A 23,716-nucleotide genomic window follows, 5' to 3' on the forward strand; every position below is an offset into this window, starting at 1 on the left:
TCGCTCAACACATAGGAGTGCCCCCCTGGTGGTCAGTGCGAGTCCACAGCTGCTCAGCTGACTGGGATGAGCTGAGCAGCGCTCCCACGGGGGCCAATCCCCGCAGGCCACGCCCCCCACTAATGCACGAATCCATGCACTGGGCCTCTAGTTTGTTTATAAAATAAATAAAACAAATCCCACAGTGGGCTTTGTTACCATTAGATGTTAAGCCCAGTGTTTTTTGGAAAAATTGGACACAAAGTTATTAAATATGCTGTGTGCTGTCTTTCAGGTATTCTGTTATGCCCTGAGCCCTGATGATGGCACAAACTTCCGAGTGAAGGTAATGGCAGAAGCCAATCACTTCATTGACCTTTCTCAGGTAGGTGAAATGCTTACACTTCTTTTTGTCTTGAGTAAATAGTGAATAAAACTATTGGCAGATAGCTTGTATTTTTCATGACAAGTATTTAACCTCAGCTACTACCTATGGGCAATTGCTTTCATCTTTTTAAAAAAATATATTTTATTAATTTTTTACAGAGAGGAAGGGAGAGGGAAAAAGGGTTAAAATCATTGATCAGCTGCCTCCTGTACACCCCTACTGGGGATGTGCCCATAACCAAGGTACATGCCCTTGACCAGAATTGAACTTGGGACCCTTAGTCTGCAGGCTGATGCTCTATCCACTGAGCAAACCAGTCAGGGCAATTGCTTTGATCTTATTTCCTTAACCTGTTAACCGAGCGGGACCTATAAATACGTCAAACATAAACACTATCGGGAACAGGTAGGACATATGAATACGTCTTTGAAACATATGTTGTGCCTTGAGAGGGATGGTATATATTTTTTGTAATTTAAAAAAAATATATATTTTATTGATTTTCTTACAGAGAGGAAGGGAGAGAGAGAGAGAGCTAGAAACATCGATGAGAGAGAAACATCGATCAGCTGCCTCCTGCACACCCCCCACCAGGGATGTGCCCGCAACCAATGTACATGCCCTTGTCCGGAATCGAACCTGGGACCTTTCAGTCCGCAGACCGACGCTCTACCGCTGAGCCAAACCGGCTTCGGCTGTAATCTTTATAATAGTTTGTAAAATTTATAGTTTTTTAATTCGATGATTCCATTTTTTTGTTGGTATTCTTTTCTATTTGTTTGTAATTTTGTATTTTCCTTTGTGCTTTATATATAAACGAAAAAATATATATTTCATTTATTTTAATTAAGTATAAATAAAAAAAATATATATAAAATTACGTCCGCTGGGTGTGATGTACTGACACGTACTAGTGAAAGAGTATGCGCCCGTTGTACGTTGCGTAATTAAAAAGGGAACTCCCCAGTTAACAGGTTAATCTTATTTCCTTTTAATCAACATGTATTTTGCTGAGGTTGCAAATGAAATGTAGGATATTTGTGCTTGGACATAAAACTTTTCTGGGGATTCAGTCAGCACTTGTGACAGTAAATACTTAATAACTGAATGAATTGAACATAATGGTGGCTTGGAAGAAGAATAAATAGGTCATTTTAAAAATGGTTCATTTGGCCTTGGCCGGTGTTCTCTGTGGTTAGAACGTTGGCCCTTGTACCAAAGGATCACAGGTTCAATTCCCAGACAAGCGCAAGTACCTGGGTTGCAGGTTAGATTTCTGAGCCCCCCAGGTCGGAATCATAGGAAGCAATTCTCACATTGTTGTTTGTTTCTTCTCTTTTTCTCCCTTCACCTTCCTCCTCCCTTCTATTCTCTAAAATCAATGGAAAAAATATCCTTATCCTTAGGTGAGGATTAACAACCACAAAAAAAGATTGAAACCTGTGAGGGAATTAATTTACCGAGGTGTAGACAAGAGTTATTTTTTATTTATTTATTTTAAAAATATATTTTATTGATTTTTCACAGGAAGAGAGAGGGATAGAGAGAAACACCGATGAGAGAGAATCATCGATCAGCTGCCCTTGCACACCCCCTAATGGGGAGTGCCCGCAACCAAGGTACATGCCCTCAACCGGAATCGAACCCGGGACCTTTCAGTCTGCAGGCCGACGTTCTATCCACTGAGCCAAACCGGTCCCGGCAAGAGTTATTTTTTTATAGACTTTATTGACCACATTGGTGACTAAAAGTGATACCCAATATATAGTATATGTAGTAATTTGTATATGAGTCTTTTAAGTCTTAGCAAGAGGGTTGTGAGACCTGTCATTTAATACATAATATTTACTAACATCTTTCGCAAGATAGCTGTTGCTTTGAAAGTGACTGAAAATCATACTGCCCTCCACCTCGATGAGTTCTAAAGAGACTCACTGCTTATTCTGAAGTCTGAACTCTTCAACGTGGCCTTCACAACCTTGTTTGCCAATACTTTTCACCCGCCATTCACCCTTATGTATACCCTATATCCGTGGTTGGCAAACTGCGGCTTGCGAGCCACATGTGGCTCTTTGACCCCTGAAGTGTGGCTCTTCCATAAAATATCACGGCCTGGACGAGTCTATTTTGAAGAAGTGGCATTAGAAGAAGTTTAAGTTTAAAAAATTTGGCTCTCAAAAGAAATTTCAATTGTCGTACTGCTTATATATATTTGTCTCTGTTGACTAATGAGTTTGCCGACCACTGTCCTATACCAATTGGAAGTGATCTACTCACTATTAAAATTTTTTCCCCTCACCCAAGGCTATTTCACCCCCCCCCATTGCTTTTTAGAGAGTGTGTAAGGGGTGAGAGAGAGAGAAACATCAATGTGAGAGAGACACATTGATTGGTTGCCTCCTGCTGGATCCCAACTGTAGCTGGGAATCTTAACTGCAACCCAGGTATATGCCCTTGACAGAATTGAACCTATGACCTTTTGGTGTGCGGCCGATGCTCTGACCACTGAACAGCACTGGCAAGGGCTCACCATTTTTTAAATTTGCCATACACTTTACTCTGGTTCTTAATTCATCCTGTTCTCTATTGAGATTGTATTCTATCCAGCTTTTTCAAGCTCCTATCCAACTTTTAAGTCCCATTTTAAATACCATCTTCTCTATGGAGCCTTGTTATTCATACATTCAATCTATAAGTAAACTCTTTTTCCTCTGTTCAGTTCACCTTTGAACAGTGCAGGGGTTAGGGATGCTGACCTCATGCAGTTGAAAGCTGTGTAACTTTTGACTCCCTCAAAACTTAACTCCTAATAGCCTACTGTTGACAGGAAGTGTTATTGATAACAGATATGACAGTTAATATATTTTGTATGTCATATGTACTGTATTCTTTCAATAACTAAGCTAGAGAAGATAAAATGTTAATATCATAATGGAGACAAAATACATTTATAGTACTGTACTATACTGTATATCAGTACCATAACATTTTCTGTTTATAAGGTGAATCATCTGTCTGTCAGAACCTACGTCAGTATTGTTTGACTTGATGGAAAACACTGTTCTATGTATTACTAACACTAGACATCAAAAATGAAAAAAATGTGAAAAAGAAATATACACTTATTTACAGGTATAATGATTCATGCATTGATAATGAAGAAGTAGTGTGATTGTTTTATTTTAGCCTAGTGTATTCAACATGATTGCTTCATGGTAGCTTAGCCTGTCCTATCTAATAAAAGAGAAACATGCAAAACAACCATCACTCTACTACGCCCACCAGCCAATCAGAGTGAGTATGCAAATTAACCAAAGATGGCAGTTAATTTGCATATGCAGGTGCTGAGCAGCCTGAGTCCCGGGAACATCCTCCAGACCCAGGTAGCTCCTAGCCTGTAGGCCCACGCATAGGCCCTGAGTGGCAGGGGTCTCAGAACACCCCCTGGCCACTCCAAGCCTATGGGTGCAGTTGCCAAGTGGTGGCGGTTTAGGTCCATGCCCCTAGCCCAGCGCCCTCAACTGTGTGTGTGTGTGGGTGGGGGGGATAGTTGTTGGTCTCTGGGCTGTGTGGAGACCCTGGCAGCCACCACTAGGTGGCAGGGACATGCCCCTAGCATGAGCTGCTGAGGAAACACCTTCTTTAAAAACTAATAGATTTTGATTTTTTTTTTTACAGAGAAGAGGGGAGCGGGGTTGGACAGTCGGAAATATCAATGACAGGGAAACATTGATTAGCTGCCTCCTGCACACTCCCCACTGGGGATGTGCCTCCAACCAAGGTACATATCCACGGGAATCCAACCTGGAACCCTTCAGTCAGGTCTATCCACTGAGTCAAACCAGTTTGAGAGTAAATACTTTTTCTGACAGCTCATTGGCTAAGCTCTGTAGGCCGCCACTTCCAATGTTCTTGGTAACTTGGGTAATAAAAATTCAAGAAGGTGATCTAGGGTATTTCTACCACACTCCTGAAGGAAAAAACAAAGGTCTGCTATTGCCCTAGCTGGTTTGGCTCAGTGTATAGAGCCTTGGCCTGTAGACAGCAGAGTCCATGTTGGATTCTGGTCAGGGGCATGTACCTAGGTTGAAGGCTCTTCCCTGGCCGGGGCCCAGGGCAGGGCTCATGCAGGAGGCAACCAAAGTGTCCCTCTCACATTGATGTTTCTGTCTCTCCCCCTCTCTTCCACACACTCTAAAATAATCAATGGAAACATATCCTCAGGTGAGGATAATAAAAAGAGAAATGGCATATCCTATGAAAGATACATCTTGAAAATGCCTAAAGGAAGTTGTCATTTTTTCACAGTGAAGAGTCCGTGTTGATGAAAACACCTTGGCAGCTGCAGTGGCTGGCAATGGCTGTAGCAGCTGGGTAATGGGGCTGGTGCCTTCCCTTGATCAGCCTGGTCGTCTGAGATCCATCAAGGGGCCCCAAATTGGGGAGAGTGCAGGCTGGGTTGAGGGGGACCCCCCCCCCCTTGTGCATGAATTTCGTGCATCGGGCCTCTAGTGTATGCATAAATGAATAGTTACAAAATTTTTGTGGTATGCAGTATTAAAGTCATATATCAAGATTGGAAACATTTACATTGTTAAAAAACCACTTACCTGAATTATAGACTGCTAGGCATATGGTAATGTAATTCTTTGAAAGCAAAGTTATAAAACAGTAAAAAAAACATACATTTTTTTTTAAATTATAGTCTATTGATTTTTACAGAGAGGAAGGGGGAGGGATAGAGAGTTAGAAACATCGATCAGAAACATGATCAGCTGCCTCCTGCACACCTCCTACTGGGCATGTGCTTGCAACCAAGGTACATACCCTTGGCCGGAATCGAACCTGGGACCCTTGAGTCTGCAGGCCGTCGCCCTAACCACTGAACAAAACCCGTCAGTGCGAAAACATACATTCTTAATATTAAATATTTGTGGATAGACTATCCACTTCCATACAAATCTTGCACACCATGTTCTACGTTGATGGATATGTAGGTGATAATGACACAAAAATATCTCATGCAGTTTTTGCCATTATTAACTATATGGCAAGATAATTTACTATTCATTAAGTGGAAGTGGAACCATAAAGGCCTTCATCCTCATATTCACATTGAGTGGGCGCTGGTGGAGGAGGAACAGGATGGGTTGGTTTCTCTGTCTCCAGGGGTAGAGGTAGAAGCGGTAGTAGGAGAGGCAGGCATACTTGTAATTTTTGAGAAATATATTTGTAATTTCTATTTACAGTTTTCCTTTTTCATTTTGCTAAAAATGTGTTACATTTACATGGTGCCCAACCCTTCCACTGTTTGCTTTAGTTTTAGTGCCTGTATCATAAAAGGGCTAATGTAAAAAGTCAAAAGCAGTCCTGAATAAGTAGAACCCAGATTGCCTGATGTCAATTTGTTTACTGGCACTGGTTTGGAAGCACTCATATCTATCAGATCATCTTTTATTTATTCTGGTTTGGTGCCTGTTAGCTGATTAATTTCTCTAATATCCATATCTTGAAATCTTTCAGTTCCCTGTCCCCCCCCCCCCTTTTTTTTTTTTTTTTGCCATATTCACAATCTTTTATGATTTCCTTGATTGGCTCTGTCATGAATCCTGGTAAGTCATGCACAACATCTGAACTCAGTTTTCTCCAGCAGGGATTTATTGTTTCAGGCTTGATGGCTTTATGGCTTTTTCTGTGGCAGTGGCATTTTAATGATGTAATCCTTCCAGGCATTCACAGTGTTCTCTCAATCAGGGTCTCTTCCACAGAGTTGATAAATTTTTCCGTAGAGTACCATGTTTAATGAGCCTTAAAGGTCTTCATGACTCCCTTATTTAGAGGCTGAATTAGAGACATTATGTTTGGGGGCAAGTGGTCCATTTTGATGCCTTTGGTATTGAATTTATGGGGTTCTGCATGGCCAGGGGCATTGTCCATATCAAAAGAACCTAAAAGGGAGTCCCATACTGAGCAATGTACTTAGGATTCTCATTATTCAGGTCTTCTTGTAAAACCAAAACACTGGCAGCTAGTGTTTTATCTTTTTGCTTCAGGCTTGGGGTAAAGGGGTGGGGATGGGTGGGAGGGTAGCAGCTTTATAGATAAGGGCATTCCTGATCTTATACACTACTACATTTGCACAAAACAGAGTTAGCCTATCCCTTCGTGCTTTTTAAATTCTGGTACTCGCTTTTCTTTCTTACTAATAAATGTCCTTTGTAGTACCCCCAAATAAATAAATGAATGAATGAATGAATGAATGAACCTTCATCTGCATTATAAATCTGTTCAGGCAGCCGTCTTTTCCCCCCAATGATTTTAATGGCACCTGGGAAATTCTGGTACTCCCTTTTTTTCCTTACTAATAAATGTCCTTTGTGTTTCCCCCAAATAAATAAATAAATAAATAAATAAATAAATAAATGTACCTTCATCTGCATTATAAATCTGTTCAGGCAGCTGTCTTTTTTCCTCCAATGATTTTAATGGCACCTGGGAACTTATCTGTTGCCTCTTGGTTGACAGAAGCTACTTCTCCCATTGTTTTGACAATTTTTAATTTTTTTAAATTGATTTTAGAGAGGAAAGGAGGGGGAGAGAGAGATAGAAACATCAATGATGAGAAAGAACCATTGATCGGCTGCCTCCTGCACACCCCACAATGGGGATGGAGTCTTCAAGCTAGGCATGTGCCTAGACTGGAAATTGAACTGTGACCTCCTGGTTTATAGGTCAGTGCTCAACCACTGAGCAACACAGGGTGGGCTGTTTTGACATTTTTAAGCCAAACCTCTTTCTAAAATTATCAAACCATCCTTTGTTAGCATTACTTTCTTCTACTTTAGACCCTTCACCTTCCTTTTGCTTTAAGTTGTCATAGAATGACTTCTTTTTCTTGAGTCATATAAGTCTATAAGTATGCCTTTCTTACAGCAGTTTGGCACCCACATCAAAGCTGCATTTGCAGTACAAAATAGAAAGGTACTTCACAAAAGTGCAAGATTTTTGAGTCTGCTGGTATAGCTACAGATATGCTTCACGAATTTTCCTTTTTTTATAATGGAACTTACACTGGATTCAATTATCTTGAAACTACCGCTCTAAACCTCAATATATGGTGGAATATACCAAGCAGTTCAACTTTTTCTTGTAGTGTCATGACTGCTTCTTGGGAGCACTTTCAGTATCACTAGTGGCACTTTCTGTGGGTCCCATGTGTTATTCAAGGTTTATGGCATTGTATTAAACACCATGAAAAGTATGGAAGGACCATGAGAGATCACTTTTGACTGCCATACACTGTTTACTGGAGAGATGAACTCGCACAGAGATGATTAACATCACATGGCATTTTAAGCAGATACAGCAGTTGATCTCACTGCAATAGCAACAGGAGGGGGCTATGAAATTATTACAGTAGTACAGTATGTACTACAGTTAATTTTATGAAGTTATAATATAATACCACATCTTTATGTTTATTTACATTTCTCTCAACTGCAAATGGAGTCATACACTGAGTGTCCAGATTATTATGATCTTTGAACACATTAATCTGGCCACTCAATGTATATCCTATATAATAAAAGGCTAATATGCAAATTGTCCCTTCGACCAGGAGTTAGACCAGCAGGCAGGCTGGCTAACCCCCCATGTCCCCTCCCCCTGGCCAGGCTGGCCAGACCCCACCCATGCACAAATTCATGCACTGGGCCTCTAATACGCGTGAGAACACACACACACACACACACACTCACTCTCACACTCTGAGTGGCCAGATTATTATGCGTTCAGAGGTCATAATTATCTGGCCACTCAGTGTATGGTCTGGAAATATTACAGTTTTGATCCATTTTAACTTTTATACTAGATTTTTGTACATTTTTTATGGTAGTAAATGATGAAAAAGAATAGCTAGTATCTGTATATGTTTTATGGATTCATAGCATAACTTTTTTGTGGCATGTTTTTTTTTCAATAGTTCTAGGCTATGTAATTCATTTGTGAGTATTTTCAAACTGTCACGGGAAATTTTTGTCTCCAAAAAATTTTGCAGTATATTTATTGGAAAAAAACTGCACTGTCAAACTTGTATTGTGCAAGAGTTAAATATATTCTGTTTCTGTAATGCTTTGGGCCCATTTTAATGACACTTAATCATATTTTTACCTTGCATTAATATGTGTTCTTACTTTTGCATCTAGGAATCTGAATTGTATTTAATGCCAATAAAATGAATTGAATTAATCTGAGATTATACCTAATGAGTTCTTATATTTTTATTCCACAGATTCCATGCAATGGAAAAGCAGCTGATCGCATCCATCAGGATGGTATACACATCCTTGTAAATATGAATGGTTATACCAAGGGTGCTCGAAATGAACTCTTTGCTCTCAGGCCAGCTCCTATTCAGGTAAAGGAATTAATAATTGCTCACAATGTTTATTGGGCTAAAAAGATAGTAATGTCATTTTCCCCCCTCTGGTTACCTGGCATTGGAAACAATATTGCAGACATACCTGACTTAAGGGAAAAAAAGTATAGTTCTCGAAAGGCCCAGGGACAACGAATTTTGAGTGTAGAATACAATGCCCACAGTACATGTATACAGAGATATGCATTTCATAGTTGAGTATAAATAGTTCTTTTGTCTTGTAAATTGGAAAAACACTTCAGCACTTACGTTAGTCTAAAATACTATTTGATTGCTCTTGGCTGAGTCAATCCTCCCTGTTTGTTTGTTTACTTAATTTTGGACCCTTTGGAGGAAGGTTCTCAGTCTGTTTTTTCCCCCCCCTTAGGCAATGTGGCTCGGATACCCTGGGACTAGTGGGGCGCTTTTCATGGATTATATCATCACTGATCAGGAAACTTCACCAGCTGAAGTTGCTGAACAGTATTCTGAAAAACTGGCTTATATGCCACATACCTTCTTCATTGGTGATCATGCTAATATGTTTCCTCATCTGAAGGTAGGTAGAAAAACAGTGCTATGGGGAATTGCAAAGAACTGTAGTCATTTATTTTCTTGCTAGTGTCCTTATGCATCCTAAAAGACATGTCTGAAACTTTTTTCTTCTGATTAGAAAAAGGCAGTCATCGATTTTAAGTCCAATGGGCACATTTATGACAATCGGATTGTTCTGAATGGCATCGACCTGAAAGCATTTCTTGATAGTTTACCGGATGTGAAAATTGTCAAGGTCAGAACCTGGTCAATATTGTCATTGAAATAAAGTTATCTGCGTTTGGAATCTTTTCCCTAATGATATATTTTGTGCCATTTTTTTAAAGATGAAATGTCCTGATGGAGGAGATAATGCAGACAGCAGTAATACAGCTCTTAATATGCCAGTTATTCCTATGAATACTATTGCAGAAGCAGTCATTGAAATGATTAACAGAGGACAAATTCAGATAACAATTAATGGATTCAGTATTAGCAACGGACTGGCAACTACCCAGGTGAGAAGAGATTAATAGTGCATAATATGTACTACTAGGTATACATTCACCTCATTGAAATCTCATAACTCTACCAGGTAAGTATAATTATCTCTATTTTATAGATGAGGAGATGAATTCAGTGGAAATTGGCATTTTAAATAGGTTTGTTCGATTTTAAAATTGTCTGGATTCAGCCAGTAGGTTATACTAGTGAGAATCTGTTGTGTTCATATCTTGTTATATCCTTCTGTGGCTTTATTCTTTAAGAATGATAAACTTGGTTCTATAACTAATTTATCCTTTCCCTTTGGAGGAAGGTTAATTCTTACTCCTCTTTTAAGACTTTCAGTTCAAAGAGCTCCAAGAATCTGTTCCTGTCTTTATCCTCAGATTTCTTTGGATAAATATCCAGAAGAAGGATTGCTGGGTCTTATGGTAGTTCTATTTTTAATTTTTTGAGGGGCCTCCATACTGTTTTCCACAGTGGGTACACAAATTTCCAATTCTACCAACAGTGTATGCGTGTTCCCTTTTCTCTACATCTTCGCCCACACTTGTTTATTTATTGATACTAGCCCTCTGGCAGGTGTGAGGTGATCTCTCATTTTGGTTTTAATTTGTACTTCCCTGATCCCATGGTATACTGTAACTTCTGTAATATCTGGATATATCTTTATATATCCAATGTGACACCTAATTCCCTAGTTTTGTGTTCTCCACTGAATTGAAGACTTGTGTCTTAGCACAATAATGCAATATGTGCTCAATAAATATATAATGCATACTTGAATAAGGGAATATGGAGTTCTGTCACAAGATCATAAGCAAAGATCTCTGACCTCTTAGTTCAAAATTTTATTTGTACATCATTTTATACCAAGGTTGCTCAAAATGAACTCTTTGCTTATAGGCCAGCTCCTTAATAGGAAGTAAAGAAATTAATAATCACTCACTGTGGAAAACAGTATGGAGGATCCTCAGAAAGTTAAAAATATTGGGCTAAAAAGACAGTGTTGTGTTCTTTTTCCCTCTGGTTACCTGATATTGGAAACACTGGAGCAGACATGTTTGACTTAAAGTATAGGGTTGTTTTTTTTTGTATTTCATTTCCCCCCATAACCATTTATCCCTTCTAATCACTCTTCCATCTCCATCCCCCTTGCAGTCACCACACTAAAATGCACAGAGAAGAGTTTTGAGTATAGAACACAATGCCCATATGTATGAAATGACCTTACACACAAGGAATAAGTTACATAACAACGTCAGTAACTCACATGTGGGAATTCAAGATAAGATGATAGTTGGGTATATAGGTACCCAGTAATGATCAATGTGGGGAGAGGCAGTCTTAGTAGAAAATGTTTGGAGGAATTATTTAAGTTTAGTCTTAAAGGGAATATTTCATTTAGAAAAGGACATTTCATTCATGAAGAAAAAAAATAAGCAAAAATGGTTGTTGGATTAATAGGGCTTTGAAGGTAACTTTTTAACCAGAATGAAAAGTTTTTATAGTGCATTACTCCCCCACCCCCACACACAGACCAAATTAAGATAATGTTATAACTTTTTTCTTTTTAACTTAATATGTCCTGAATATTTTGTAGTTCTTGACTGCTATACCATTTTCCACATTAATTCTTCATTGATTAAAAAAATATCGGTCTGTGTTGACTTTAAGTATAATCATTGTATTCTTTTTCTTGTCCTAGATCAACAATAAGGCTGCCACTGGAGAGGAGGTTCCCCGTACCATTATTGTAACTACACGTTCTCAATATGGTTTACCAGAAGATGCCATTGTCTATTGTAACTTCAATCAGTTATATAAAATTGACCCTTCTACTTTGCAAATGTGGGCAAATGTGAGTTTATGTAGATTTGTCATTAATATGTAGAGACTGGGAAAAATTTGGTATACAGGTCATCTTGCTGAGACTGCCTCTGACCCCCATTCATGAATTGGTGTGCTCATTTCTTCTTTAAAAAAAAAATTATTTCCAGTTACAGTTGGCATGCAATATTATTTCAGGTGTAAAACATGGTAATAAGTTGTTTATATACTTTACAAAGTGATTTCCCCAATAAGTTGAGTACTCATCTATTGACTATATTCCCTGTGCTGTGATTTACACCCACATGGCTATTTTTGTAACTGGCAATTTGTACTACTTAACGCCTTTCACAATTAATTTTTCACCCATTCCCCAACCCCCATCTGGGGGAATATCTGGTGACCATCAACTTGTTCTCTGTATCTATGAGTTTGTTTCTGTTTTCATTTATTTTGTTCTTTAGATTCCACATATAAGTGAAGTCATATGAAATTCCCTGACTTATTTTACTTAGCATAATACTCTCTAGTTCTAGCAATGTTGTCACAAATGGTAAGATTGCATTCCTTTTTAATGGCTGGGTAACATTCCATTTTAGATATGTATGGTGTCTTTATCCAGTCATCATTGATGGGCACTTAGGCTGATTCCATATCTTGGATATTAGTGCTGCAGTGAACATAGGGGTACATATATATTTTCAAGTTAGTGTTTTGGATTTCTTCTAATAAATACCCAGAAGTGGAATTGCTGAGTCATATGATAAAAATTTTTAAGGAACCTCCATGCTATTTTTTATTTATTTATTTATTTATTTTTAAAATATATTTTATTGATTTTTATTTATTTTTAATATCTTTTACTGATTTTACATAGAGAGGAATTGAGAGGGATAGAGCTAGAAACGTTGATGAGAGAGAAACATCGACCAGCTGCCTCTTGCACACCCCACACTGGGGATGTGCCACCAACCAAGGTACATGCCCTTAACCGAATTGAACCCGGGACCCTTCAGTCCGCAGGCCGATGCTCTATCCACTGAGCCAAACCGGTTTCGGCCATGCTATTTTTTATAATGACTGCACACCAATTTGTAATCCTACCACAGTGCACCAGGGTTCCCTTTTCTCCACATCTTGCCAACACTTGTTAGTTGATCTATTGATGTAGCCATTATAACAGGTGTAAGATGATAACTCATTGTGGTTTTAATTTGCATTTCCCCAATGATTAATGATGTTGAGCATCTTTATGTGTTTGTTGGCCATCTGTATGTTCTCTTTGAAGAAATACCTGTTTAGGTTCAGTTTTCAATTGGATTTCTTGTTTTTTGGTGTTAAATTATATGAGTTCCTTATATATTTTAGATATTAACTTTTTAAAAAAATATATTTTATTGTTTTTTACAGAGAGGAAGAGAGGAATAGAGAGTTAGAAACATTGATGAGAGAGAATCATTGATCAGCTGCCTCTTGCACACCCCCTACTGGGGATGTGCCCGCAACCAAGGTACATGCTCTTGACCGGAATCAAACCTGGGACCTTTCAGTCTGCAGACCGATGCTCTACCGCTGAGCCAAACCAGCTTCAGCTGTAATCTTTATAATTGTTTATAAAATTTATAATTTTTTAATTTGATGTTTCCATTTTTTTGTTGGTATTCTTTTCTATTTGTAATTTTGTATTTTCCTTTGTGCTTTATATATAAATAAATGAAAAAATATATATTTCATTTATTTTAATTAAGTATAAATAAAAAAATAATAATATAAAATTACGTCCGCTGGGTGTGACATACTGACACGTCCTAGTGAAAGAGTATGCGCCCGTTGTACGTTGCGTAATTAAAAATGGAACTTCCCGGTTAACAGGTTAAAAAAAAAAATACAAGCCTTACCCGGTTTGGCTCAATGGATAGAGCATCTGCTCACAGATTGATGGGTCCTGGGTTAGATTCCCGTCAAGGGCACGTACCTTGATTGCAGGTTCCCAGCCCTTGTTAGGGTGGGTGTGGGGGACAACCAATCATTGTGTGTCTCTCACATCAATGTTTCACTCTGTCTCTCCCTCTCCCTTCCACTCTCTCTCAAAATCAATGGGAAACATATCCTTGGGTGAGAATTAACAAAAAATACAACAACAAAAAAGTTTATTCCTAGGTATTGTATTCTTTATGCAATTGTAAATGGGATTATCTTAATTTCTCCTTCTGATAGTTTGTTATTGGTGCATGAAAATGCAACTGATTTCTGAATATTAACTTTTGTATCCTGCTATTTTACTGCATTCATCAATTCCAATAGTTTTTTGGTGGACTCTTTAGGGATCTCTCCATATAGTATCATCTTATCTGAAAGTAATGAGTTTTGCATCTTCCTTTGCAATTTGGATGCCTTTATTTTTTTTTCTTACGCTGAATGCAGGAGCTGCCCCCTGGTGGTCATTGCGCTCCCACAGGGGGAGCACCACTCAGCCAGAAGCAGGGCTCATGGCTGGAGAGCACAGTGGTGGTAGCGGGAGCTTCTCTTGCCTCCTCAGCAGTCAGACATCCTTAGAGGGCTCCTGGACTGCAAGAGGGTGCAGGCTGGGCTGAGGGACACTCTCCCCCACCATGCATGAATTTTGTGCACTGGGCCTCTAGTATTGAATAAAAGTGGTGAAACTGGGCATTCTTGTCTTGTTCTTGATCTTAAAGAAAAAGCTTTCAGCTTTTTACCTTTGAGTATAATGTTATCTGTGGCTTTGTCATATATGCCTTTGTTATGTTGAGGAATGTTCACTCTATTCCTACCTTGTATCTATTGATATGATCGTATAATTTTTACCTTTATTTTATGTGTTGTGTCGCAATTGATTTGTAGTATTGTATCAACTTCGTGTACTGGGAATAAATCCCATTTGATCATGGACTTTGATCTTTTTAATGGATCATTGAATTCAGTTGCTAATATTTTGTCAAAGATTTTTACATCTATGTTCATCAGGGATATTGGCCCATTATTTTTTTTTGTAGTATCTTTGTTTGGTTTTGATATTAGAGTAATGCTGGCCTTGTAAAAATTGTGGGAAGCCATCCTTTCTTTAGAATAGTTTGAGAAGCATAGGTGTTAAGAAATGTTTAGTAAAATTTACATCCAAAGTCATCTGGTCTAGGGTTTTGTTTGCGGAGAGGTTTTTTGAGATACTTAACTTTGTTTTGTTAGTAGTTATTGGTATGCTCAGATTTTCTGTTTATTCTGGATTCAGCCTTGGACGATTTTATGTTTCTAGGAATTTATCCATTTCTTCCAGGTTATCCAATTTGTTGGCATTTATATATTTAAAAGCCTAAGCGACTATCCGACTGTTTAACCTGCTATGATGTGCACTGACACCAGGGGGCAGATGCTTAACGTACAGGCATGGATGAATCTCAGGGGGGAGGGCGGGAAAAGGTTAACTAAAGATCTTATATGCATACTAGAGGCCCGTGCACCGGTAGGGTCCCTTTAATACAGTTCCTCGTGTTGTGGTGACCCCCAATCATAAAATTATTTTCGTTGCTACTTCATAACTCTAATTTTGCTACTGTTATGAATCGTAATGTAAATATCTGTGTTTTCAGGAGATGGAACAGATTGACCTCATACATAGGAACAAACACAAGGAGGCGGCCAAAGTGAGGATTAAAGATAAAGAGAGAACCTTAAAAGTAGCAAGAGAAAATGAGTAATGTAAATATCTTAGGCTCTTCAACAGCGGTTCTCAACCGCTAGCAGGGTCACCTAAGACCATTGGAAAACACAGATATTTACATGAAAATTCATAACAGTAGCAAAATTATAGTTATGAAGTAGCAATGAAAATAATTTTATGGTCTAAATGAATAACAGACTTCATGCTTATTCACCCATGTCAAACATTCTTGCAATATTGTAGAGATATAACCAGGAAGGAATCAGTTTAGGCCATTACCTTTTAGTCAACTTATCAGACCAGTTTGCATAAGGAGGGTTTCTGAAGGTTCCAACCTTTGTTATCTATAATTCGATATATTTTTTTCTTCTTTTTTGTTAATCCTCACCCAAGGATATTATAAGGGAGAGGGAGAGACAGAGAGAAACATTGATGTGAGAGAGACACATTGATGGATTGCCTCCTGCACGCTCCCCGACCAGGGCTGAGGGTCAAGCCTGCAACCAAGGTATGTGTCCTTGACTGGAATAGAACCCAGGACCCTTCAGTCTGCAGCTGACGTTCTATCCACTGAGTCAAACCAGCTAGGGCATTTTATTATTATTTTTTAAATTAACTTTGAGAGAGGAGAGAGATATATATACTGATTTGTTGTTCTATTTATTTATGCATTCATTAGTTAATTCTTAAATGTGCTTGTGGGGATGGAGCTCACAACCTTGGCATATTGGACAACGTTCTAACCAACTGAGCTACTCGACCAGGGCCTTTCATAATTTGTTCTTATTCCATGGAGCTAAAATGGAGATGATTCTTGGTTGCTTTCTTTTCTGATTAATATCTATTTTTCCTCCCTTTGGAGAGGGGAGGGTGGAGGAGAAGAGGAAGCAGATGAGTACAGGTTTACTATTCCTTAATCTTCACTTCCCAATATTAAAAAAAAAATAAGTTTTGTCATATGTTTGTGGTAAATTTATTTGGCATCACATTTACCTGAACTACTCTATTAATGGTCTCTTACCCATTTAATGTGAATATTCTGACATCTTGATGCAGAGATGCTGGTGTGTTTACAGGAAGTTGCTGCTGAGACTAATGTACAAGCATTGTACACTTTTTAAAATTTGTAATACTCTGAATTCTGAAACTCATCTCTTCCTATGGCATTCAGAGAGGGGATGGTCAACTAGTAAGGTACATTGAGTAGATGCAGATTTAAATCGGGCATTGGCAAATTGGCCTGTGGGTAAATTCAACCCACTGCCTGCTTTTGTAAATAAAATTTTATCAACACACAGTCATATCTACTTATTTACATATTGTCTGTGGCTGCTTTCCAGTGACGAGGGAGAATTGAGCCTAAAGTTAGGACAGAGTCCATGTGGTTGCAAAGTCCAAAATATTTGCTCTCTGAACCTTTACAAAAAGTCTGCTGACATCTGATCTAGATTAGGTAAATAAAGTTAGGCAAGTGTGAATTAACTGTTGTGTCATGGTGGGAGATTTAAAATTTGAAGTGGGAAATTGTTATCTCTACAAAATCACTGCCTGAAATTTTGCCAGTTAGTATCTTGTTTTGTATCTTCTAACATCAGTCTCCTCTTTAAACTCTCCTTGGGGACAGCTTAGCAGAACAGGAACCTATAGTTCAGTTGATCTAATTCATCTATGTGAAGGAAAGACTTATAAGTTCACAGTAGGCTGTTATCTGGATGAAAAGGGTAGAGTGTGGTTGAATTATTAGAGCTCTACAGGAACCTTTCTGGAGAAGGGAGGAGCTGCTATTAATAATTACTATTTTCCCTATTTTAGATTCTGAAGCGTGTTCCCAATAGTGTGCTGTGGCTGTTGCGTTTTCCAGCAGTAGGAGAACCTAATATTCAACAGTATGCACAAAACATGGGTCTTCCCCAGAACCGTATAATTTTTTCACCTGTTGCTCCTAAAGAAGAACATGTCAGGAGAGGCCAGCTGGCTGATGTCTGTCTGGACACTCCACTCTGTAATGGACACACCACAGGAATGGATGTCCTGTGGGCTGGGACACCAATGGTGACTATGCCAGGTAAGCTACTTATAAATCATTGGATTCTTGTTCTTTTTAAGATCCCTTTTATGGAAGATAATTCCGGGTGAAATTGTGTATACTAGAAGCAACATTTAGGGGAGGGTGGTAAAAAAACAGGACTTGTTCTGAGCACTTATCTCTATTCTCTGTCTGTGTAGTGTAGATACTTAACATAAATAACATTAATAACCTGATGCTAGTTGCATTCTTGTGAGTAATTGTTATCTTTCTTATTACAGGAGAGACTCTTGCTTCTCGAGTTGCGGCCTCCCAGCTCACTTGTTTAGGTTGTCTTGAGCTTATTGCTAAAAATAGACAGGAATATGAAGATATAGCTGTGAAACTGGGAACTGATCTAGAATAGTAAGTAAACTTTTCTATGAATAAATCATGATAGAGTGAAAGGAATCAGGAAAATTTAGAGAGAATACTGGTATAGGTGCTATAAAATGAAATAATACAATAAGGGTATTATAAAATAGGTGGATTAGTTGTATTATCTCTGGAATGGAGAGGAACTTTCTAAACTTTCATAAATGAAGTGGTTGATAGATTTTATTACGCAGAGAGTAAATGGCTGAATGAAAGTAAGTAAAATAAATTAAAAGACGAATAAGAGGGGAAAAATCCTAATATTAATAGCCTGGCTATATAAAGACTGAAGCATATTTACATTTTAAGTCCCTTAATAAAGACATAAACTGGGAAATGACCAGACAACTCACTGAAGTAGAATTAAAATGGTTAATAAGACAAAGTTTCAACCTCCGTAGTAGAAATATAAATTAAAATAACGAGGCATAACCATTATTTGCCTATAAAACAAAAGACCTTTTTTTTTTAACCTTACTCTACTTTCTTTAAAAAATATATATACTTTTATTGATTTCAGAGAGAAAGGGAGAGGGAGAGAGAGAGAAACATCAATGATGAGAGAGGATCATTGATTGACTGCCTCCTGCGGATTGAGCCCACAACCCAGGCATGTGCCCTTGAACAAATTGGAACCTGGGGCCCTTCAGTCTACAGGCTGACACTCTATCCACTGAGGCAAACCGGCTAGGGCTAAAACAAAAGCTTTTAAAAACACATTTTTATTGGTTTCAGAGAGGAAGGGAGAGGAAGAGAGAGAGAGAGAAATATCAATGATAAGAGTGAACAATCATTTATCAGCTGTCTCCTGCACACCCCATACTGGGGATCGAGCTTGCAGGCTGGGCATGTGCCCTGACCCGGAATCGAATCCTGACCAGGTTCATAGGTCGATGCTCAACCACTGAGCCACGCAGGTGGGGCAAACAAAAGATTTATATGATACCCATGATGAGGGAGTATTGAGGTGCTGGCCTTTTCATATATTGGTGAGTAAATTGGTACAACCATTCCTCAAAGTTATAAGATCCTTAAAAACAACAATACCCAGAGCTTTGACCCTAATGCCACATCTTCACTAGAGCATAAGAAAAAGACAACACCATAACTTAAATGTCCCAATAGGTGGGAATTAGAGGAGTGATGCTTAGATAAGTGATTCTTACAATGAAAAAGTGTTTATCTCTTAACTGTGGTTTTTCTTTGTGCATTATGGGATATTTTTTTTTCCTTTGTATTTTTCTAAGAAGTAGCATTAAATGGAAGTTTAAAGAGGCTACCTCTTTGAGTCAGATTGCCTGGGTTTGAATCCAGGCTCTCCTGTGACTTTAGGCAAATTAGTTTCTATGTGCCTTGGTTTTTCCATTGGCAAAAACAGGGATGACTGATAGTGCTTACTTTGCAGAGCTGTTGTGAAAATTAAAAATAGGTGTTCTGGCCCTGACCAGTTTGGCTCAGTGGATAGATAGTGCATCGGCCTACAGACTCAAGGGTCCCAGGTTCGATTCTGGTTAAAGGCATGTACCTTGGTTGTGGGCACATCCCCAGTAGGGGGTGTGCAGGAGGCAGCTGATTATTGTTTTTCTCTCATCGATGTTTCTAATTCTCTATCCCTCTCCCTTTCGCTCTATAAAAAAATCAATAAGATATATTTAAAAGAAAAAAAGGTGTTCTGGCCTGTCCAGCATGGCTCAGTGGTTGAGCAACAACCTATGAACCAGAAGGTCATGGTTCAATTCCTGATTGGGACACATTTCCAGGTTTGAGGCTAGGTCCCCACTGTAGGGCGTGCAGGTGGCAGCCAATCAATGATTCTCATCATTGATGTTTTTATTTCTCTCTCCCTCTTCCTTCTCCTTTGAAATCAATAAAAGTATATTTTTAAAAAAAGGAAAAGAAAGGTGTTCTGTGTAAAACACAACAGTTCTTGGTATATAGTAAGCATTCAACAGTGGTTAAGTATTTTCATAATTTTATCCATTAAATATCATATATATCTAAGGAAAATGAGTGAAAATTTTTAGTCCTGGCATTAAAAAAATTAATATTCATGTCCATCATCCCAGAGATAACCACAGCAAATAATTTAGTGTCTTTTTTCTTTTTTTTACTCTTTGGAACTTAGTTGATTTCTTACAGTGTATTGTAATGAAAACTTAATTTTATAATGAACACTTACATACCTGTGATCTAGATTTCACCACTAAATTTATTATGCTTGATATCTGTCCATCTGTTTATTCCTCTAGCATCTAGCAATTCATCTTATTTGATAAATTTTGAAGTAAATTGCAGATATCCGTACTCTTCTCCTTAAACACTTTAGATGTGGACATTATTAATTAGTTTAATGTTTCTTATTTTTTATTTTTCTTAAATATTTGTATTTCAGAGAGGAAGAGAGAGGGATATATATATATAGAGAGAAACATCAATGCTAGAGAATCATTGATCTGCTGCCTCCTGCATTGGCAATTGAGCCTGCAACCTGGGCATGCGCCCTGACTGGGAATTGAACTGAGACCTCCTGGTTCCTAGGTTGATACTCGACCACTGAGTCAAGCCGGCTGGGCCTGTTGGTTCTTTAAAAACATTTTTTTCAATTATAGTTTACATTTAGTATTATGTATGTGCCTTAGCTATTGTAAGTGGTGCTTCAATGAATGAATATCTTTGCATGATTAGGTTTGCCTGCATCTCTGATTTCTTTTGAATAGATTTTAAAGTGTTTCTGATTGCCAGAGGGTAATAAACATTTAAAGTTCTTAATGTACACATTGCTAAATAAGCAGTTTATATTCTAACCAGTGGTATGTAGGAATATACAGGTGTCATATTTTAAAGGTGAAAATGAGATGGAATGGAGAAAGCATGGTATCTTGGATATATTTGTTTAAGAACTAATTTTTTTTAAAGGATGTGAATTTGATTATAAGTGTTAGCGTTATGTTAGATGTGACCTTTTTTAGCATTGAGGGAAGGTGAAGTTTCATCATGTGTTTTATCAAAGATGACTAGGTATTTAGGTAGGGGGGGAGGCTAGTTCTGAGTTCCTGCTCTGTTTGTAAACTTAGCTCTCTTTTTCTCTTTTTTTAAAAATTAGCTTGAAGAAAATTCGTGGCAAAGTCTGGAAGCAGAGAATATCTAGCCCTCTGTTCAACACCAAACAATACACAATGGAACTAGAGCGGCTCTATCTACAGATGTGGGAGCATTATGCAGCTGGCAACAAACCTGATCACATGATTAAGCCTGTAGAAGTCACTGAGTCAGCCTAAATAAAGACTCTGCATAGGAGGATTACCCCTGTACCTGAGCCTCAACCTTCAGGGGAAAGGGAACTAGATAATGTACTTTTTACTTATCTGTATAGTGTCATATTACAGATGGGTGACAAATAAGGATAATAGAATAAATAGCACAGCCAGAGTTGCTTTGTGCATGATAGGAAGAGACACAAGAGAAGGGAAACTGCTGTTCTACAAGGAATCTCCATAGGATTTTACAAGGAATCTCCATAGGATTTTGCAGCAACCAGGTGGTGCATAGATTTGGAAGGTCTGCTCTCCCTTGGTCTTCCGTTAGTGGAGGGGAGATCTAGATTGTCCAGCCGTTTTGTGATTCCATTGCTTGATAGTCTTCTGAATTAATTTTTTCTTTATATTTTTGGTATTGGAGCTTTTAAAAATGTTTGGTTTCAGGTGATTTTATTCATGTGAAGTGTGTATGATTCTCTTGCGATAAGGTTTTAAACTAAAATGTTGCTTGTTTTAGTTTCTGAACTCTACAGATTAATGGGAACTTTGCTGGTGTAGTCTTTTTATAGGTTTTATAAACCACTTAAGCCTATATCAGTCATTTGAGTGTCTGACCTAATGAATGGAGCTATCAGTGCTTTTTGATTTAGGTGATTCAGAATTTTCTTTTTCTGGCCCATTTCCCTTTCCCCCTACTTTAAATTTTCTCCTGTAACTCAACTAACAAAACTAAGTCTGTTTCAAAACATCCCAGAGTGTTTTCTCTAAAACACATCATCTAGTGCCAAATGAAACTTCTTAGGAATGATTATTAATTATGAAGGGCACAGTTGTGATACTATCATTGATGATGATATTGATTTTTTTTTGGCCTAGTTTTCATCTATTTCATCAGTGTTTTATCTTCAACTGCTCCTCTATGCTGCTTCCCGAAGTAATAGTGTGTGATAAGATTTTTACCTTCCTTTCTAAGGTTTTTTTTTTAGTCCTGTTCTTCCTATTTCTGTCAGCAGAGATGAAATCCCAGGTAAGTATAAGTATTCAAATATTTGATCACTAAGTTAAACTTATTACGAATACATTAAATAACTTTCATCAAAAACATGTTATGGGTGAAAAGCTCTGAAGGACCAGCTATGTATATGAGTAATTATTTTTCAGACCTTTTAGGGTATTATGTAGGAACTGTCTTCTGGACTTGAAGTCTCTGTGGATTCAGCCATAGTAGCAAACTGTACTGCTATTTGGTTTGGAGTTACAAATTAGACTTTAGGCCACCTGGAGCTTGAGTTCTTGGTATTAAAAACCATAGGAATAAAATTATTGAATTTCAACAAATGATTGAGGACTTGAGGCTTAAACCAACCAACATATGAATATATGTTTTTGTCTTGCTATACTGCACTTATGCTATTCAGTAACAGTAACAGATAATTTTTTGTCTGCTAGTAGTGTTCTAGATTATTGTGTCTTTTCAAAGCACTAAGGCAGTGTACCTATTCTGTAGTTGCAGCTGATGCCTGAATGTATCCTAGCTGACAAATTATTGATTAATAAGAACTTGAATTCCTGAAAGTCTTACTGTTAACCAAAATCTGAGCAGTCTCAAATATAATTTTTAGCCAGGTTACATGTGAATGAACTGTATCTTTTAACAGTGTAAATCAAGGAACATCAGTTTAGGGATTTCTTAATTTATTTTTTACATGATTGAAATATTAAAGGTTGCCAGCATGGTTGCAGATAAACTGATGTTTGAAATTCACCAAACTACTTAATGTGGAATAAGATGATATACTTCTAGTGCCCTCAAGGTTGTGACCTTACAGTCATTTTACATAGCACATCATTTCTCCTATAGGGATGAACTTTCTCCTGGCACGACAGTAGCCGCTCTGGTTAAAGCTTTGCTTATTGTAACAGGCTTTGGTTTCCAGGTAATATGTCTGTGGAAGACTTAATTATGAATAGAGATATAGAGATCACTGGAAACAAATTGTTTTTTCTATTATGCTCTGCTTTATGAAAAAAGTAAAACATTGAAATTGTGCTACAGAACTCAGATGTTGTCTTGTGATCTTTAAAATAATTAATAAATGAATGATTTGTCCTTAATATGGCTGATGTAGTTCGTGTTCTGTTAGATTGAGTGTTGGACAGAATAATTTGGTCATCCAATGATGAAACCTAAATTTGAACAGATGACAAAGCATTCATCTCCCAGCACATCCATTCATATTTGTTCCTGTTTTGCTTAGGACTGCTGTGGCTTCAGTACACTTGTGGTTCATTCTTTTTGTGGACTCTTCCTTTCTGCTCTGAAGGGTGGTATGAGGGAGGGACCAAAACAAATAGCAATGCATCAGGGACCAGAACATGTTGCTTAGCTGCCGGCTTTCTCAGAGATATAAATGAGAATCTTTTGCAATAAGATTTCAGGTAATTTACCTCATAACTTCTGTGGGTTGTGACCCTCAAAGCCCTAATGTGGATTAGTTTGTTTCCTAAAAGATAGTGGGGGAAGAAGCCTCCTCATAAAAGTTCTCATTCCCACCCTTTCCTATTTGTTAGAAATACACATCAATTATTAAAAGAAGTGCTTGTGCACCTCGAATAAACTTGTGTAACTTAACATTTGATTCCACTTCTAACCCACTTGTCAACTTGAAGCATATGGCTTTTAATATTAACT

The 23,716-nt window shown here is 37.9% G+C and overlaps 1 protein-coding gene across 2 annotated transcripts in view; it reads left to right on the forward strand.

Moving 5' to 3' along the window:
• Window positions 1-23,139, forward strand: part of OGT (O-linked N-acetylglucosamine (GlcNAc) transferase) — a 50,036-nt gene extending 26,897 nt beyond the window's left edge. For both annotated transcript variants that reach the window (XM_036411523.2, XM_036411524.2), the window contains exons 14-22: window positions 275-364; window positions 8,658-8,783; window positions 9,172-9,342; window positions 9,457-9,573; window positions 9,665-9,835; window positions 11,530-11,682; window positions 17,140-17,392; window positions 17,635-17,758; window positions 20,871-23,139. In XM_036411523.2, the coding sequence (XP_036267416.1) occupies window positions 275-364; window positions 8,658-8,783; window positions 9,172-9,342; window positions 9,457-9,573; window positions 9,665-9,835; window positions 11,530-11,682; window positions 17,140-17,392; window positions 17,635-17,758; window positions 20,871-21,045 (1,380 nt within the window). In that variant the 3' untranslated portion in view covers window positions 21,046-23,139. The remainder of the gene's footprint in view (window positions 1-274; window positions 365-8,657; window positions 8,784-9,171; window positions 9,343-9,456; window positions 9,574-9,664; window positions 9,836-11,529; window positions 11,683-17,139; window positions 17,393-17,634; window positions 17,759-20,870) is intronic.
• Window positions 23,140-23,716: the final 577 nt, after the last annotated feature.

The sequence above is a fragment of the Pipistrellus kuhlii genome, unplaced genomic scaffold, assembly GCF_014108245.1.
Source record: "Pipistrellus kuhlii isolate mPipKuh1 unplaced genomic scaffold, mPipKuh1.p scaffold_m20_p_40, whole genome shotgun sequence".
In the NCBI taxonomy this organism is placed as follows: domain Eukaryota; kingdom Metazoa; phylum Chordata; class Mammalia; order Chiroptera; family Vespertilionidae; genus Pipistrellus; species Pipistrellus kuhlii.